The sequence below is a fragment of the Otolemur garnettii genome, unplaced genomic scaffold (genome assembly GCF_000181295.1).
Source record: "Otolemur garnettii isolate 467f Iridium unplaced genomic scaffold, OtoGar3 scaffold00145, whole genome shotgun sequence".
Taxonomy (NCBI): domain Eukaryota; kingdom Metazoa; phylum Chordata; class Mammalia; order Primates; family Galagidae; genus Otolemur; species Otolemur garnettii.
The window spans coordinates 540,379-558,752 of NW_003852540.1; the positions used below are offsets into that span (position 1 = coordinate 540,379).

Here is an 18,374-nt window from a genome sequence, read left to right on the forward strand (position 1 = left end):
GTGGAGAGAGTTAGAGGTGATGGTTCCACATCTCAACAGAGGGAAATTGCCACTGGGTGGCCATGAGGTTTAGGTTTCAATGACCAAACAGGATAAGGAAGGAGGCCACGGGCCTCTCAGGGCAGTAAACTGAATAAAACTTCTGTATAAAGTGGGATTCAAATCAGTGAAAGTTAGATTAAAAGAACAACTCATCAGTTCAGGGAGGTAGAAACAAAGCTTGTCTGTTTTGACCTGAGCTTTAGATTAAAAAAAAAAAAAAATTCTTCCCAAGAATTTATAACCACAGGCCTTCATCTGTATGAATTTTGGGATTCCAGTTTGTATTATCTGGCTGAGAACTCCAACATAAATTTGACCGTGGCCCATCGGGAAGTACCTGATGAAGGCAGATGCCAGATCCCTCTTGAGAGCTGTGCCATCAGCCTAGGTGTGAAGGGCTCTCATAGGTGAATTCTCACTGAGCACTGAACTTGCAGTTCAGAATGATGGAACTCAGGAGGAAATAATCAACCATGAGGGAGAGTAAGCTGATGCATCAGACAGCAGAATTGGACCCTTCAGAATTCCAACTAAGTTTCATCAGATAGAGATGATAACTGCAGGGGTCCAGCTATGAGTTTGAAACTCAGGTTTGTCCTCCCTGCAAGATGATGAGCCCAGATCTACTAGTTACAGAAGGCTCCTTCATAAAATAATAAGGTTGCATACTTTTCACACACGTTAGGAGGGAGCAGGCTGGGAAGAAGTCAGAGCAGGGGAAGAGACCTCCCCTGCCACTGGCAAGGTTGGGACAGCAGTGATGGAGGCACAGAAACCATGCCTATCCAGATGTTTGTTCTTGGGGGACCCAATCATGCCATGAGATAAGAAAGAGTTTAGTGAGCCCAGCACCAGCCATCACCTCGGCCTGGATGCCAAAGGGCAAGGCAGGCGTGTGATGGTAAAGAGATGCAGCCCACCAGGGATGGAATGTGGGTGCACACTGCTCCTTTCTACAACTCCAGGAGCTGGGCTGCAGGTAGGCAAGGAAAGGGAGGGTCTCTGAATCCATGACGGCAGAGCCAGTCACCGCCAGGACCTAGACTTCAACTCAACACCCAACACCCTAAGCCCCAGCTGTTTCCTTGCCTCAAGCTTCTCTCTTGTGTCTGACCTAATAGTTCATGCCCTGGTGTGTAGACCACTGGTGCTGTGGTCATTGCAGATCTGGGCTTCCAGATCTGGGCTTTGGTCCTGCTTGGCAGATTATGGCAGAGGCTTCCTGCTGTCCCCAGGTAAGATGGTAGGTGGAGAGAGCTGGGGGAGATCCGAGTCCTGGGAGACCTGGTATTGAAAGAAGTATGATCCTGTCTACAGAAACTCAGGCAAATCTGGAAGAAACAGGAGCAGTTGCTGCTGGAACATTCCAGGGGTTTGTTTAGCACCAAGGCAGCCAGCTGGGGAGCTAGACTTCTCCACCGGAAGGTCTGAAGAACAGCTCAGCAGGAGGCTTCCTTTGTAACACAGGCTTGAGGAGTGTTCCTAGAATTTGAGTGGGAGTTCAGCATCAGAGAGAGGCCAACCTTGCAAAGAAGCAAGGCAGTGGCCTGACTCCGATGGCACAGTAAGAGAGAAGATTGCCACATCTACTTTTCCTTTAATACATGTTCTGGGAGAATATAATATTTTCCAGAATATCAGCCTCTCAAGTCACCTGCTGGGGAATCTGGCACATAGTATAATAAATGCATAATTCATATTCGTCGAAAGAAGGGAGGACGCCACACCTAGACAGCTGGCAGGAGAAGCAAGACCTGAGCTTGGCAGTTTCAGCCAAGTGGTCCCTTGCTGGAGACCTGGAGTGATCAATGTCCTGTTGTCTGGCTTCTCTTAAGAGCTTGGGTTGATTGCTTCCTCCCCAGGGCAGTTTTCCTCCCTGCTTTGAAATCTGCCCTTCCTGGGATCCAAAGCCAGGATCCAAAGTATTTTCCCCTGTGACAGGTACCAACACCTGGGGATATCACTTCTCACCAGAAGCCCATTTCCTTCCCCACAGGGCGGACTGCCACCTACAGAGGCTGCTTCCGACTGCCAGAGAACATCACACACGCCTTCCCCGACTCCCTGACACAGATTAATGCAACCGTGGAGACATGCTCAGGATTTTGTTCCCAGAAAGTAAGACCTATGATGATTTCACAACCCTTCTTTTAACAATCCAGTGTGCATGGTGGTCCCCAGAGAGGGGTGAGCGCCTGTGCTGGGCTGGGGGTGTCCGCTCTGGCAGCCCGGGTGGGAACTGAGGATGGAGGTATGGGAGGGAGGCAGACCACATGCCAGACCTTACAGAGGGTGCCAGAAAGAGCCTGATGCCTGTGTCAGTGGTTCAAGGCTGGGTGGGGAGTTGTCAGCAAAGGCTATAAAGCTGAAAGGAGCGTGTAAAATGTTGGCACAAGTATCAGATATTAAATTGACTTGGTTTGGAAGCAAGAAGATGCTGGCTGGGGACTTGGGGATAGCTGATGGATTTTCTGTTACTTACGCTGACAGTGTCAAGCTGTGAATCTGACTACAGGGCTGCAGTTGCACCTGCACCTTTGGTACCACCTGGGCTGAGGAGTGGAGTGTGACTCCATGCAGGGCTGGGCTGGGCACTAAAGGCCACTGACCCTGCCTTGCCCACTGACTCTGGGGTAAAGTTGGTCAAGGCCAGATGGGACTTGCAAAAGGCTGGGGCTGGGAGTGTGTGAAGTGAGGCTGGGGAGACCAGGACACTGAGTCCAAGAGGTCTCCAGCAGGAGGTGAGCAGTCTGCAGAGGGATGGGTGCTGTGTCTCTAGGAAGGGCCCTCAGTTGCTATAGGCCGGGGGCTGGGGCTCTTCCCTACGTGCTGGGCTGCAGTAGCCCGGACATGGCTGTGGTACTCAACAGCATAATAGAACAAGACTATAAGGAGAGAGCAGGGCCTGGGAAGGTGGTGGTGATGGTGGTGGTGGCAGTGACGTTTATCAACAGGAGCTAATATTTGTTTACCATTTATTCCGTGTCTGGTACTGTTCCAAGCCATTTACATGTGTTGATTCATTTAATCCTCATTAACAATCCATCATGAGAGGTGCCATGATGTCTGCATTTTTCGAGTGAGGAAACTGAGGCAGAGATCTTGAGCTGTCTGCTCCAGGTCACACAGCCACACACAAAGTGGTGGAACTGGGATGTGAACTCAGCTGGCTTCGTAGCCTGCCAGGGGTGTGCAAGGCACAGGGCTGGGTGGGCTTCAGTGACAGCAGATGTGATCAGACCTGAGGAGCCAGCACATGCTCTGTGGTCCCCCACGTCGCCTTCTCCTGCTTCCTGTGCTCCTCGGCTCTCTGGGATGCTTCCCTTCAGGGGAGTAGAGAACAAAGCGTTTCGTACGTGCTTTCTTCTTGCCCAAGTGCATCCTTTGAAGTGGCTCTTCTGCGTCACCAGCATTTCCGAAGACACTGCCAAGGATGTCAGGGTTCCCACAACAGAATGCAGGGAGCCAAAAAGACAGTGTATTGATTTGTAGACATCTGGCCTGGGGACTTCTTCCTCTCTTCCCCTCGTTGGGAGCAGAGCTCTGAGTAGAGGCATCAGGGATGCTCGATCAACCACCAGGCCCCACTTGCATGCATGGGGAACCAGCTGCCTCCCAGGGCTTTCCTCACACCTGCTGCTCAGAGCAATTCCCTGCCCAGACCCCCTCATCAGAATCAGAGGAACTGCGCTGGTCCAGACCAGGCTGAAGGCAGGCCACCCTTGGTCAGCAAACTTGGAGGAGTCCTGCTGTGCTGGGGGGGGGGTTGGGGGTGGAAGGCTTCCCCAGGGTTGTCTGATTTAATCCTCCCAGCGGCTCCCAGAGGGGAGATACCCAGATCTCTGTTCTCTCCAAGAGGAGAGCTAGAGCAGATTTGCAGAGCTGAGAACCTTCACATGCAGGCAGAGTGACCACCTTCACAGACTGGTCCTGACACCTGTGCTTTATTCCCTGCTGCCCTGTCATGTGTCGGGGTGTGGGGAAGGGACAGAAGAGATGAGAAGAGAGAAGAGGAAAGGAAAGGCATGTGCCCCTAGAGATTCATAGTAGCTTTGAGTGGACAATGTATTTACATGGAGCACAGTAAAAAGATATGAGGCAGCACACAGGGGAAGTCTTCCTCTCACTCCCAGTCTTTTCTGCCCATTTTCCTTTCGTGGAGACAGCTAATAGTCCTAGCTTCTTGTGTCCCTTTCCAGACAGACTCTGAATATTAAAGCGATCGCATCCTTGTCCGATCTGATATGAGCCCCCCAGACAGTAATGAGCCACACACTCGGCTGTGCTGCGCTCTTCGCCAGACCGTCTCTCTCAGTTTGTCCCACATCTATATGAAAAGTGCTTTCTCATCCTGTTTTCCCATTACACAGATGTCCTATAATTTATTTAACCAGTTTCCTACTGTTAAGCATTTAGGTTGTTTTCAGGCTTTTGCTTTTACAAACAAGGTTGCAATGACTTAACTACTCTTATAGGCATGTAACGTGAATCCGTAAGAAGAAAATCCCTCAGAGAGATACAGGATGAAGGAATGTCTGTCATTTTGGTGAACTTTGTCAGGTTGCTTTTGGCAAAGGTTATACTAATGTTACAGCCGCATCAATGAGGTGGGAGGAGAAACAGGCCACCCGGTAATCTTTTTGTATTCAGGGCGGGGGTTGGGGGAAGTGATTCGAAGAAGAACTAGGTCCCGTATTTTGGGTGCCTCCTCTTGGGCAGCACATTAGGGCCCAGAGAGTTGTGCCTCGAGGTCACAGATTAGAATAAAACTCTTCAACTTCTCTTTTCAGCCTTTCTTCATATTTACTGGTGCAAATCCAGGTGGCTGCAATTTCACATCGGTGCATGTGCTAGATGCTAACTGTAGGCTCCTGGTGTCTGTGCCGTTTTGCCCCTTAGCACTTTGGCCATTTCCCCTCCTGATGTGATGAGGACAGGTCACCTGCTCAGCCCTGGTTAATCCAGCTGTGCACTGTTGAGGTCAGAGAACAGGGGGAGGGCACCCGGGGTTCTCAGAGCTTACAGCTGGAATCTGTGCTGACACTTGTTTCTTGTCCTGGCTGCTCTGTATTGTCGGATGGGGCAGGGAGGGGGGGTTTCCTCCAGTCCCATTGTTGAGAGTTGTAGAATTCTGCAGCTGTGAGACACAGTCACATTTCCAGCATGAAAGTTGAAAGCAGGTCTTGGCAGAACATATGTAGTGGGATTTGTAAAACTCATATGCCAACACTTACAGTGGATAGAGCATGTGTGGGGAGCCTCTGACACATGGCAGAGTGAGGTCAGTGCCCAAGGAGGGTAAAGAAAGCTTGGAGGGAGGCTGAGGAAGGCAGAGGGTTGCAACCTTGGGGAAAGGTTGGAGCTGGAGGCTTCGGGGCGGTGTTGCCAGGCAGCTGCAGGGAGTGTACCACAAGGGGGACAGTGGCTGAGCAGGAAGGGGGTGGCGGAAAAGCAGCCCAGGTGGCCCAGAGTGGCGGGTGACTTGGGGTGTTGTGAAAGGTCAGGTGGGGACAAATTGCAGAGGGCCTTGGATGCCTGCCTCTTTTCCATGGTAGACAGGGGTGGTATTTCTGGCGCTCTGTATCTGCAGGGGGTAGGATCTGAAACTGGGAGAGTGTGAGAGCCAATAAAGGAGGGGGAGATGAGGGGATATAGGGACATGAAGAGGTGGGAACCACCAGGAGAAGAGTGAGGCATGAGTGGGGCAGGGGTGGAGGAGAAGATCTGACTGGCCAGGCTCCCTCCTGGGATGTGGCATGCCTCAGAACCACCCTTGGAGATGCCTTGGCAAGGCTGCCTGGGAAGTCGGCCTGTGACCTGGTTCTGGAGTTAGGGATTCCAGGTGGGGCAGGAAGGATGCCCTGATGTCATACATCCAGCTAAGGCCACCATCTGCCCAACAGTGAGTCTTTTATTCCCAGACCAGCCGTCTGTTTCCCGTTGGCGTGCCCTTGGATGTTGGTATAAGTTGGACTTGAGCCTTCTGTGCTGTCAGCCCCTCAGCTGTGCAGGTGCCTAGTGGGGGCTTTGCTGGAAACCTGACTTCTCCTTAGAGCAGAGTGTCTCAGCCTGGGAACTGTTGACATTTCAAGTTAGATAATACTTTGTTTTAGGATCCATTTGTACACTGCAGACTGTTTAGCCACATCCCTGGCTTCTACCTGCTAATTGCCAGTAGTACCTCTGCCCCACCGTCCTTTGCTGTAACAACTCAGACTGTCTCCAGACATTGCAAAGTTGAGGTGCAATGCGAAAAACATTGCCCCTGGAGGGCAAAATTGTCCCTGCTTGAGGACCATGGCCCTAGAGAGCCTGTGTCAACACAATGGGCAGCAGTGCCCAGGCAGAGCCACATTTCACGTGGGTCCGAATCCAGGTGAGCTGTGGTCAACTATTTGGTGAGGATGGAGAAGCAAATTCTGCACTTAGGTGTGGAGGATGTGAAATCCTCTGGAAGTTTATCTGACCCAGGCCTGCAGAGGCCAGGGATGTACTTGCAGGGGACGGTTTCCTCCCTTCTCTCCTGAACATTGAGAGTGGTGAGAGGTGAATTCGGGGATGTCTGGCTGTACTTTTCCTACTCTAAAGTGCCAGACACGTCCTCTCTGGAAAGGCGGGTATTGCCACTGCAGGACCCTCCCAGTGGCAGCTTTATCTCATTCTAATTTGCCTGAAAAACAAGCTCAAATGTCCTCTGATGTGGGAATGGTTAAATTATGCCACAGCCATACAGTGGACTATAATACAGCTATTGAAAATGTTTTCAAAGACTTACGATGGAAAATGCTCACAGTCGAATGTTAAATGGGGCAGAGCTGAGCCTGAGGGTGACGGGCGAGGGGCTTAATTAGGGCTGGCTGGGCAGAGGGGCGAGAGCAGCAGATGTGAGAGGTGGGGCTTGGAAACAGGAAAAGAGAGGAGGTTTCCTGCAGCATCCCCACTTTTGAGCACCATCTGAGGCTTATTTGTGGCCCCAGATAAAAATCTCTCCCTGTTTTTTGCTAGTTAATGAAAATGGATTTGGGGAGCTCCAAGAGTGTAGTTTGAATAGAAGAAGAACATTTTGGGCAATATCAGCATCTTAATGATCTGATTGTCTGCCAGCAAGAGGGACTTGACCAGTGTAATGTGTTTTTAAAGCCCAGTAAAATGATCTTGTCTAATTTCCTGCGATCGTGTTGGAGATGGAAGGAGACGCGTGCTCACCCTCAGCAGTCCTCAAAATCCTACCGCCTCCTTCACTTAGCCATAAGGTGAGGATGAGAATCAGGTGGCAGCTTCTGTATTTGCACTACTACCAATTCAGATCTAGGGAAATTAATTTTAAAGTTGGACATTTGTGCTTAAATAGAAAGACCGTTTTGTGGGAGTGTTCCAAAATGGGGCTGATGAATGAAATCCAGCATCATCTGCAAATAGGTTAGTAATGTATGACGCAGCCATTATGCCTTGTGATCTGCGTGCTGTTCCCCAGCAGCTGCTCGTGGCTGTCCTGATGAAGGAATTAAGGGGAGAGGAGAAGAGAGGTGGCGCCCTTTCTTTTTCCCCCCTCTTTTAGTCTCTTTTGAGTATTCTTTCTGCAGAATATTATTCACTTGGATGTTTTCCCACTGACATTTCTTCTAAAGCTGTTGTTTACCTTTTTCTTTTCCTACTTTTTAAAAATGTTTCCGCTAACCTGGCTGTCTGTGGAATGGAAAGGCATGCGTTACTGCACAGCCTCTTTGTTCCCTGCTGGACAGCGGCTCCTGCTAAATCCACTGGGATGCGATAGATGCAGTCTATCCTCGGTGGACTCACGGCCTCCCTGGGGTACCCAATTTCATGTCTTCACCAAGCATTGGGTCTATAAGAGTCTGGGTTTTGTGAGCCTTGATAATAATAATTTTCCCTTTGTCAAAATGCTGTAGTCGCTCCAATGAGTGACTGATATGATGTTGCTTTGAATTTTTTATAAAACGTCCCTAGTAAACCTGTGGATATCATATTTTTAGAAACTGTGTGTGTTTCTACAAACACTTACTTGTTTATGGAGAGTTACAAAAGAAATGCATATCTATTTTAGAGAATGTGGAAAATTTAGAAGGGCAAAAATTTTTTAAAAAGCTCACCTGTAACTTTAGCACATCAGAGAAAACAACTACTAACATTTCCCATCCTTTTGGTCTTTTATCCTACCTAGGTGTATCCATACTTCATTTGTTTATTTGTTTTATGAAGATTGAATCTTTCCTTCTGAGACATGTTCCCTTTTCTCATTTAATATGTTGTGAACATTTTCCTTTGCCGAGCCATGTCTTTCATGGCTCATTGGCACTCCATCCTCTCCTGATGGACATTTAGGGCATTTCCTTTTGTTTGCTTTTTTCTCTTTTGCTATTATAAACAAAGATAAACCTTTGAGCATGTTCATAATTATTTTATTGAGCTATATGAGAGACAAGGAATTGCTGGGGCCAAGGGTATGTACGTTTTGTGTGTATACTTTTAAGACGTTTGATTCATTTCAGGAAGTGTATCTCCTAGCTGTATCCTTCTTAAGCTGGTGGAAAGAAGGCTTTAGAATCATAGCATCGTAGGTTCATATCCCCTCTCTGCCACTTCCTTGTTTGGGGGTCCTGGTCAGATCACATAAGCTGAGCCTCAGTTTTCTCATCTGTTGAATGGGATTGGCAGGGGTAAAATGCCTCACCTTGTACTGAGAATTCATTGTCCTTGTAGATATGAACAGATTGTGTTCTGGGGCATCTCTTGGGTATTCTAGATGGTGGTCATGGCCCTCATTGTTATTGAGCTTCCCCATAGTTCCTTTGCTGTGCAGGATGTGTTTGGGGAAGTACCCAAAATGAGGAACTGGTCCCTGATCAAGATGGTGAAAATCCAAGCACCTTGGGATCCTGATGGTTTAGTAGTTGTGAGTCACACCACATGGCACAAACGCTTATGTTTTATGGGTGTTTGGCATTGACAGGGAAGTGGTTCTGCTGGGTTGCTTGGTGGGTGGGTTAGATATGTCAGCTGTCAGAGACTCAAGTCTTCTGAGAGCCATGGTGCCCATGGTCCTCTGGAGACACTCTGACATTGGCCCCAAGCATTCATGCTCAGCCTGTTCTCATGTCCACAGGATGATATTCTGGAGTCTGTTTAGAGAGTGTGCTGAGTTACCAGCACCTCACAGATGGGGGCTAGTGAGTTGGCTCTTTATATGGGGAAGAGTAGATGCTGTGGGTTTGGGGTAGGGTCTGCCCCCACACATTTGGCTTCACCTGGACTCACCCAAGTTTGCTGAGTGTCTGTCTACTTTCTCTCTGAAAGGTACCTCAAGAGTATTTCAATGCCAAGAACCCCCATAGGGGTTGAAAATAGGGGTCGAATCATCTAAATTTAAACTCACATCTACAAAGCTCTTAATCATTAAACAGTGCCCCTTTTCCAGATGATAAACCCAGGCTCAGAGATGCCCAGTAGCTTGCCTATGGTCCACAAATGGGATTCAAAGCTGGTTCCTTATGACTAGCCTGGGGCTGCCTACCCCTCCCAGGACCTCTCTAAGTCACACAGCTTCCATGTTCAGTTACAGCATCACTGGACACATTTTCAGTCAACTTGACATTTGCCTGAAAGCAGAAGTCTGCCCCTTCGTCCTCTAAGTTAGTCCACTTTGCATTGCTATGAAGGAAATACCCGAGGCCGGGCAGTTATAAAGAAAGGTTTGTTTGGCTCACAGTTCCACAGGCTGTATAAGAAGCCTGTCACTAGCACCTGCTCTGGTGACTTCTTCAGGGAACTTCCAATCGAGGCAGAAGGCAGTGAGGGAGCAGGTGTGTCACACAGCAAGAGGGAAGGGTGGCCAAGCTTTTTGAAACAACTAGTTCCCCCCTGAACTAATAAAGCCAGAATTCTCTCATTACTGGGGGGAGGGCACCCGGCCATCCCTGAGGGATCTGCCCCTGACCCAAACGCCTCCCACCACACACATCTCCAACACTAGAGTTCAAATTTCAGCATGAGGTTTGGAGAAGCCAGCATCCAAATTCTCCATCCCTGAGGGCATCTTCTTTCCTTTTTGTATCTTTCATGTCCAAATCTGCCCCTGGAATGAATGGAACCACCCTGAAGGCAAAAGACTGGCAGAGCTGACCCCCACACCAGAGGGAGATCCATTGCAAGTGTGTGTCTGCCTCCAATGAGCTGAGCTACAGTGCCGTGTGGCAGAGCACTGGCCTCAGAGTCCAGAAGGCTGGCTTTTGCTTCTGCTCACTTAATGGGTGGATATCTTGGGCTGTTCAGTGTCTGCCCCCGAGCCTCAGTTTCCCTTTCTGTGCCTCTGAAATCTCTGATTCTATATAATCTTGAAGACCCTAAGACAGGTACTTAAGGAGGAATGAAAATGGAGGAGATGAGGCTCAGACGGGCCAGTTTGTGACCGGGGCTCTGCTTGGGACCATGTTCCTTGCATGTCCACCCCTTGGCCACAAATCAGCCCTTTGCACATGGATCCCTGCCACCTGAAGAGCCCTGCCCTAGCCAACACTGCAGGCCCAGCCCTGCACCAGCCTCAGGCACAGGCTGAGCCCAGGCTGGGGCTATAGATGCAGCATCAGGAGAGGATGTGGAGCCCCTCTGCCCTCAGATACAGGCTGAGCCAGCTGCCTCTTCAGCCCCTCTTCTGTTTGAAACACTCCCAGATCTCTGTTCTCACTTTCTTCTTCTGCCTTGCTTTCTCCAATCCATTTCTCCTCTTCTTTTTCTGTAGATTCTCTTTCTTACTGAAGCTTAGGGCAGGGGTGGGGGAAGGAGGAAAGTTGGCAGAAAGAAAAGATTCATCAATATTTAATTTTTATGGAAATCATGTCCTAGAAATCCCTAAGGGGCTGAAAATTGTTCTATGTTTTCAGAATCCAGTGATGTTGCTGAAGCGGTTATGTTGTAAATAAAACCACATTACTGTCTGCAGCTCTCCCGTCGCTCTGCAAACACCTGGAAACTTGACAGTTTAATCCACTCAAGGAAGCAAAGAGGTTCAGGTCACTGGTGGGGGAAGCCCGTTCTGCAGCCTTGGGATATAAGATTGTGAGGCATCAGCGTCAGCAGTGCCGCTGCTGCTGGGGAGGGAGAGAAGGCCAGCATGCCCTGGGTGGATATACCATGCTGGTGGAATTTTCTCCCTCTGAATAGGAATCCTAGGACAGCAGGGCACCCCTGAGGTCACTGATGTCAAGGAAGATTTGCTTAGATGGAGTAGGCTTTTTTTCTCTTCCCTCATACCCGTCGTGAAGTAGAATAAATGACCTGGAAAGATCAGACCCACATTAGTTTTGAGCAGCTTTTGGTAGGGTTAGGATTTGAAAAGGATGTTCTTTTGTCCATTCATTCATTTTTTTTTACATCACATGTTTATAACTTATCCACCATGTCCAAGACACTGTCCTAGGTACTGAGGATACAGCGAAGCCCAGAAAACATACAGTAGTCCCCACTTGCATTCTCAGGGATGGGGCAGATGATAAGCCAAATAAATAAGTAAAATATACACTCTGTTACATGGTAATCAGCCTGTGGAAAAAATGAAGCAGAAATTATAGATGTTTGCCCATGAGAAATGTGAAAACATGTATTGACTAAATGACTTGTACAAGAATGTCCAGAGCAGCCCTATCCACAACAGCTGAACAGCCCAGATGTCCGTCCTCAAGGGAATGACTCAGTGAACTGGCCCGTCTGCCTACAGAATGCTACATAGCCGTGAAAAAGAACAGTCTACAGACACATAAAACAACCTGGACAGATTGAACAGCTATTTTCTGAATGGAAGAAACCAGGCACACAGAAATGTGTCCTGGGCAATTCTATTTAAGTGATTTCTAGAATAGACAAAACCACTCTGGGAGATGGAACTCAGGGAGCAGTTGCTTTGTGGGAGGCAGGGATGGCCGTGAACGGCAAGGGGTCATGGGCGTGCTGCTTGTCTGGAGATGTACTCTTCCACACTGATTGAATAGCGCACTTGGAATCAGAGCCTTTCATCCAGGTGAGTTATTAAAATTAAAAAGCACAGCAAGGTGCAGCTTGAAAACAGGGTACACAGGGAAGGCCCTGCTGAGGTGACATGTGGAAAATAGGGGAGAGAGCCACGAGGGAATCTGGGAGCAGGACATTCCAGCAAGAGAGAATAGCATGTTCGAAGCCCCTGAAATGAGAAACCAACTAGAATGGCCAAGAAACCCCAAGAAAGGAAAGCAGTGTGTTAGCTCAAGTCCCCATAACAGAGTACCCCAGATGGGGTGCTTAAACAGCTGACATGTATTTTCTCACAGTTCCGGAGGCTGGAAGTCCAAGATCAAGATGTTAGCAGGTGGATTTTCTTCTGAGGCTGCTCTCATTGGCCTACACATGACAGCCTTCTTTCCATCTCCTCACGTGGTTGTCCTTTGGTCTGTATTTTCTGTGTCCTAACTCTTCTTCTTATAAGGACCTCCATCATATTGAACACTCACCCTCCTTATTTTAACTAAATTATCTCTGTAAAGACCCACCTTCCAAATAAAGCCACATGCTGAAGTGGTTGGTTTTGGACTTCAGCATATGGATTTGCAGGGACAAGTTCAGCCCATAGCAGCAAGCGTGGAGAGGTGTATTTCAGACAGACACACACAGACTGCCGTGTGCTCTTGTGCTGAGCCATGGATGCCTGGCTGCTCTCTTCTGTGTTGAGGTAGGCTGAGGGCTTTGTGGGAGAGGATGGAAGGAGTGCAGAGGCCAGAGGTGGCAGTTCTTTGGGTTGCTTTTCATGAACTCATGTCAGCAGGAAAACTTGCTTCCAAAAAAGCCATTGTGTTCAGCTTGAGGGCCAGGCCATAGATCTCACTTTCTGTACAAAGAGGCATGATGGAGTCTAGTTGGAGATGCTGATGAGGCTTCTAAGCCTACTGTCCAGTCACTCACAGGGGCTTCCTCAGCTTGAGGAAGGATAAGGGGTAGTAAGAGTCTCACCTGCGTGCTGCTAGCTCTGCTTACAACAGCAACCTGACACCGCCCTCTGGTTCTTAAGACACCACCCTCCAGCCCCCACCGACCCCCGGGCCTGCATCACCCCTTGGCTTGACACTGTCTATTGTCTTTTATGAGTGCCGAGATCCTCAGCTTGACCTAGCCATGCTCAGAAAATGCTATTGATTTTCTTCTACTTATTTATTTATGAGATTTTTGCTGTGGGCAAAAAATAAAAAGGTTTGTACAGCACTTCCCCTAGCCTTGAGAAGCTTTCTCCACCCACTGCCTCCCTCCCTGGTACGCACACTCGCAGACTGCTCTCTCATCCCCACACTCTGGGAGTCCTGCATCTCCTGGTTGTGGATGCAGGGAGGGTTGAAATGAAGTGAGCTAAGAGTCCTACCTCATACCCAGGACAGAGTAGGTTCTCAGAAAATAATGTGGGAGTGGTGGCTGGAGGCGTTTTGGAGGAAGCCATGGCTGATGCCCTTAAGGGTTAAGGATGATGAGGACAGCCCATCCCTCTGGGGAGGTACCTACTGTATGCCAAGCCCAAAAAGGCAGATTTTATTACCTTTTTGAACAGTGAAAAAGTCAGTGAAGTTAAACATCTTGCTCAAGGGAGGGTGCCCAGGAATTGAGTTGGAATTACCATTCAGGTCTTCAGGATGCCAGCACCCCACATCTCTCCACTGCATGGTACAACCTGCCCCAAGAAGAATCAGAACTCATTTAAGAGACTATTGGGAGCTGACTTGGCCCACAGAACAAGGCACCTGCCCTCTCCTAACCCTGGCAGAGCCTCTCCATTTTCTGGAAGCCTCCATTGGGCTGAGCACCAGGAGTCGGAACAAGGTCTGCTCTCACCCACCCCTGCCATCGTTGGAAAGATGACTATACCAGAATTTGTCCCCACCTTGCAGTGGAACATCAGGCACAGAGTTGGCTTTGGTGTCTTTTTGGAGAGGCGGCTGGCCCAAAAGAGCTGGAGGGAATTCCAGTCCTCTCTCAGGGGTCAAGCTCTGTTGGTTAACAGTGTGACACATTGAGCCCCAGAGCTGCCCTGTGTCAGCCAATCAGTTCCACTCTGTCCCATGCAGATGTCCACTCATGTGTATACCCCTTCCCAGAGTGACCTTTCCCTCCCTGGAATTCATAAAAAATGCCACTGTATCTTAAAAGTCCAGACAGAAGTCTTGTCCTTTGAGCTTTGTTTCCTCTGGGTTTGGGCATAGAGCCTGGTGGCAGAAGGATGACAGTGGTCCCTATGGATCCCAGTCAGCTGGCAATACATCCTTCATGTTCATCCCATGCCTGCAGGGGGTGTAGCCCTCACAGTCACTCCATGTGTTTTCCTTCCTCTTTTTCTCTTCCCTGGCAGGAGTTCCCCTTGGCCGTCCTCAGGGGCTGGAAATGCTACTGTGCTTACCCTACTCCCCAGTTCAGCCTACGGGATGCCATGGACAGCTCCCTATGTGGCCAGGACCCTGAGGTCCAGAGGGTGGCAGATTACTGCGAGGTCTACCAGACGCCTGTGCAAGGTGAGCTCTGTATCCACTACAGGTTGTGGCACTTGATCTGGGGCCTGGGGAGAGCTTCCAGGGTTTGGAGATGCCAGTCATGGCTCAGTGTACAGATCAGGATTAGGAAGGTATCTGCATAAAGGCTCTAGCATCTTAGTGGGTGGTGGAGATAATGGGAGAGATGAGGCCTCCACCCTCCCTGGAGGCTAAATCCTAGACTGACTTTGAAGAATATCAGACCCTTTATCTGAGTCTTTCTGGGGATGACAGTGGTAAGAGGAACAGGGGAAGAGCAGAAAGAGAAAGGGACTAGAGGGGAAGCAATAGCAAGATGGTGGAGTTGGGCGGCATGGGGAGAAAGGGATCCTAGGGGCCACAGGGACCTGAGCATCCTCCTTGGTGTGAGTATCATGTCTGACCTTAGGAACTGATGAGAGGAAGAGTGAGAAAAGAGAGATGGTACCACCTTTATCAAGTGCCCACCATGACCCAGAACATACTTGGAGGTTTGGGGGCTTTTCCCTGGTGTTTTGTTTTCGTTGGGGTTTTTTTGTGCTCTTTACAGCAGCTGTGAGGATGAGATATAGAGTTGCTTGCCTGAAATTAGTCTAGCCCTGGTTTGTTGTTGGCTATCCCTGGGTATGTGGAATTGCCCAGCATAGCTCGACCTCTATATACCTCTCCTAGCAGAATCTTGACTTATCTGTGCTATGCTGAAAGCAACAGTTTGGCTGTAGCCATGGGGATAGAATGAGGGTCAAGGGCCCATAGGGTGACAGATTCTCTCCCATTCCTACTCTAGAGAGTGGCAGGGGGGCTTGGTTTTGCCAACCACAGACCTGTACAGCCAATGTACAGGTGAAAAATCTCTCCCCTCTTTGGGCCTCAGTTTCCCCATCTATTAAATGGGAGTATTGGATTGTCCCTATTAGAGGAGTTCAGTGGTGAACACCTGTGAGTCACAGTGGAGGTGAATAACACTGTGATCCTTCTGGACTTTCAGACACTCGGTGCACAGACAGAAGGTTTCTGCCTAACAAATCCAAAGTGTTTGTGGCTCTGTCCAGCTTCCCAGGTGCTGGAAACACGTGGGCACGGCACCTTATTGAGCACGCCACTGGCTTCTATACAGGGAGCTACTACTTTGATGGGACCCTCTATAACAAAGGTAAGTCAAAGCTATAGGGGATTAACTTGAATGTACATAAGAATCATTTGCAGATACAGCTACTAGTATACCACACTTACCCCTCAGGAACCCAAGACTGGCCTGCCTGATGGGCCCCATCCACATCAAAGGTATACCATTGCCTTCACAAACACTTCCAGTCTAGGTCACTGAGGCACTTACAGGTACCAGTGGTATTGATTACAGCCAAGAAATTACATGGAGACTACACTACTGCACCTAGCCAGAACCCAAGCCAAACCAACACTCTAGGATGCATCTGTAGGAAAAAAATCTTTCCCTATGAAGGCTATTTCATCAAATTGGGAGAGGCAGCTGTTCCACCAGATGTGCAGGTCTCAATATAGGTACATAAGATACATGAAAGAGCAAGGAAACATGACACCTCCAAAGCAAAACAGTAATTCTCCAGGAACAGACCCCAAAGCAAAGGAAATCTATGAAATGTCTGAAAAGGAATTTAAAATAATAGTGTTAAGGAAACTTAGCAAGATATGAGAGAATACAGATAGACAAGTCAGTGAAATCAGGAAAACAATTCATGATCCAAATGAGAAATTCAATGGAGATAGAAATCGAAAATAACCAAATTTGAGAGCTGAAGAATTCAGTGAATGAAATAAAAAAACAACTGAAATCTTAAATAACAAACTAGATCAAGAAGAAGAAGGAATTTATGAACTTGAAGATAGGTCTTTTTAAATGGTGAGACAAAATAAATAAATAAATAAAAAGGATGACAAAAAGCCTATAGGACTTAATGGGACACCATTAAGTGAACAAATATTTGCACTGTTGGCTTTGGAGAAGGTAAATAAACAGGACGGAGGCATAGAAAAACTATTGAACGAAATAATATCTGAGAACTTCGTAAGTCTTAGGAGAGATTAGGACATTCAGATCTAGGAAGCTCAGAAAGTTCCATACAGTTTTAACCCAAAAAGTTCGTCTCCAAAACATAATATAGTAAAACTGTCAAAGTAAAAAGTCAAAGGCATAGTTCTAAAAATAGCAAGAGAAAAGCATTAAGTCACATTTAATTAGTCACATTAGACTAACAGTGGGTTTCTCATCAGAAACTTTAAAGGCCAGCAGAGAATGGGATGATTTATTCAAAGGGATGAAGTAAGAAAAACTGGCAGACAAGAATACTATACCCAGCACAGCTGTCCTTCAGAAATGAAGGAGAAATAGTCTTTCCTACACAAGTAAAAACTGGGGGAATTAATCACTATCAGACTATCCTTACAAGAAAGGCTTACAGGAGTCCTATGTTTGGAATCAAAAGGATAACAACCACCATCATGACAGTACACATAGTTCACTAGTAGAGCAGATACATAAATGAAAAAGAAAAATAATCAAATTTTGTCACTACAGAAAACCACCAAATCACAAATATAAGCAATAAGATAAGAAGAAAGGGAAAAAGAATATATAAAACAATTAACATATTAATATAGAAAACAATTAACAAAGTAACACAGATATAAGACTGTCAGTAACAATCTTGAATGTAAATGGGTTAAATTACCCAATTAAAAAATATAGACTGGCTGAATGGGTAAAAAAAATAGGACCAAAGTATATACTGTCTTTAAGAGACTTAACCTGACCTGGAAAAACACACAAACTGAATGAATGTGAAAAGATAGAAAAATATATTCTATGCAAATGGAAACCAAAAGTAAACAGGAGTAGCTATTCTTATATAAAAGAAAATAGACTTTAAGTCAAAAGTTGCAGAAAGAGAAAGGGATCAGTACAGTAAGAAGATATAACAATTTTAAAAATAAATGCAGCCAACACTTGAGTACTCAGATACATAAAGCAAATATTATTAGATCTAAAGAGAGAGGTAGACGCCAATATAATAATGGTTGGGATCTTCAAAACCCCACTCTCAGCATTAAAAATATCATTTAGGGAGAAAATCAAAAAAGAAACTTTAAATGAAATCACACTGTTGACCAAATCGACCTAAGAGACATTTACAGAACATTTTGTCCAACAGTTGCAAAATACATGGCATGGGACATTCTGTAGGATGGAGCACAATTCAAATCTCAGATGTCTTTTATGACCATCGTAGAATAAAACTAGAAATCAATAACAAGAGGAACATTGGAAATTTTACAAATACGTTGAAATTAAATAGCCAGCCAAATTGGCACACACTTGTAGTCCCAGCTACTTGAGAGGCTCAGATGGGAGAATCACTTGAGCCCAAGAGTTCAAATCCTACCTGGGTAACATAGTGAGACTCTGTCTTTTAAAAAATTAAATTTAAAATATTTAAAAAAAATTAAACAACCTCCTCCTGAATGCCTAATGGTTAAGGAAGGAATTTTAAAAATTTTTTGAAACAAATGAAAATAGAAACACAACATGCCAAAATCAGTGGGGCACAGCAAAAGAAGTATTAAGAGTAAGGTTTATAGCAACAAATACCTACATCAAAAAGGAGAGAGATTTCAAATAAACAACCTAACAGTGCACCTCAAGAAACCTAAGGACCAGGAATAAACCAAACCCAAAATTAGTAGAAGGAAAAAAATAATAAAAATCAGAGTATAAGTGAATAGAGACTAAAAAACAGAGGACCAAGAAAAAACCAAAACCCAAAA

At 47.0% G+C, this 18,374-nt stretch overlaps 1 protein-coding gene across 1 annotated transcript in view; it reads left to right on the forward strand.

Annotated features, from left to right (window-relative positions):
• Window positions 1-18,374, forward strand: part of WSCD1 (WSC domain containing 1) — a 45,818-nt gene that overhangs the window by 19,192 nt on the left and 8,252 nt on the right. Inside the window, exons 5-7 of the mRNA XM_003799029.3 lie at window positions 2,039-2,160; window positions 14,417-14,576; window positions 15,562-15,726. Coding sequence (XP_003799077.1) covers window positions 2,039-2,160; window positions 14,417-14,576; window positions 15,562-15,726 — 447 coding nt within the window. The remainder of the gene's footprint in view (window positions 1-2,038; window positions 2,161-14,416; window positions 14,577-15,561; window positions 15,727-18,374) is intronic.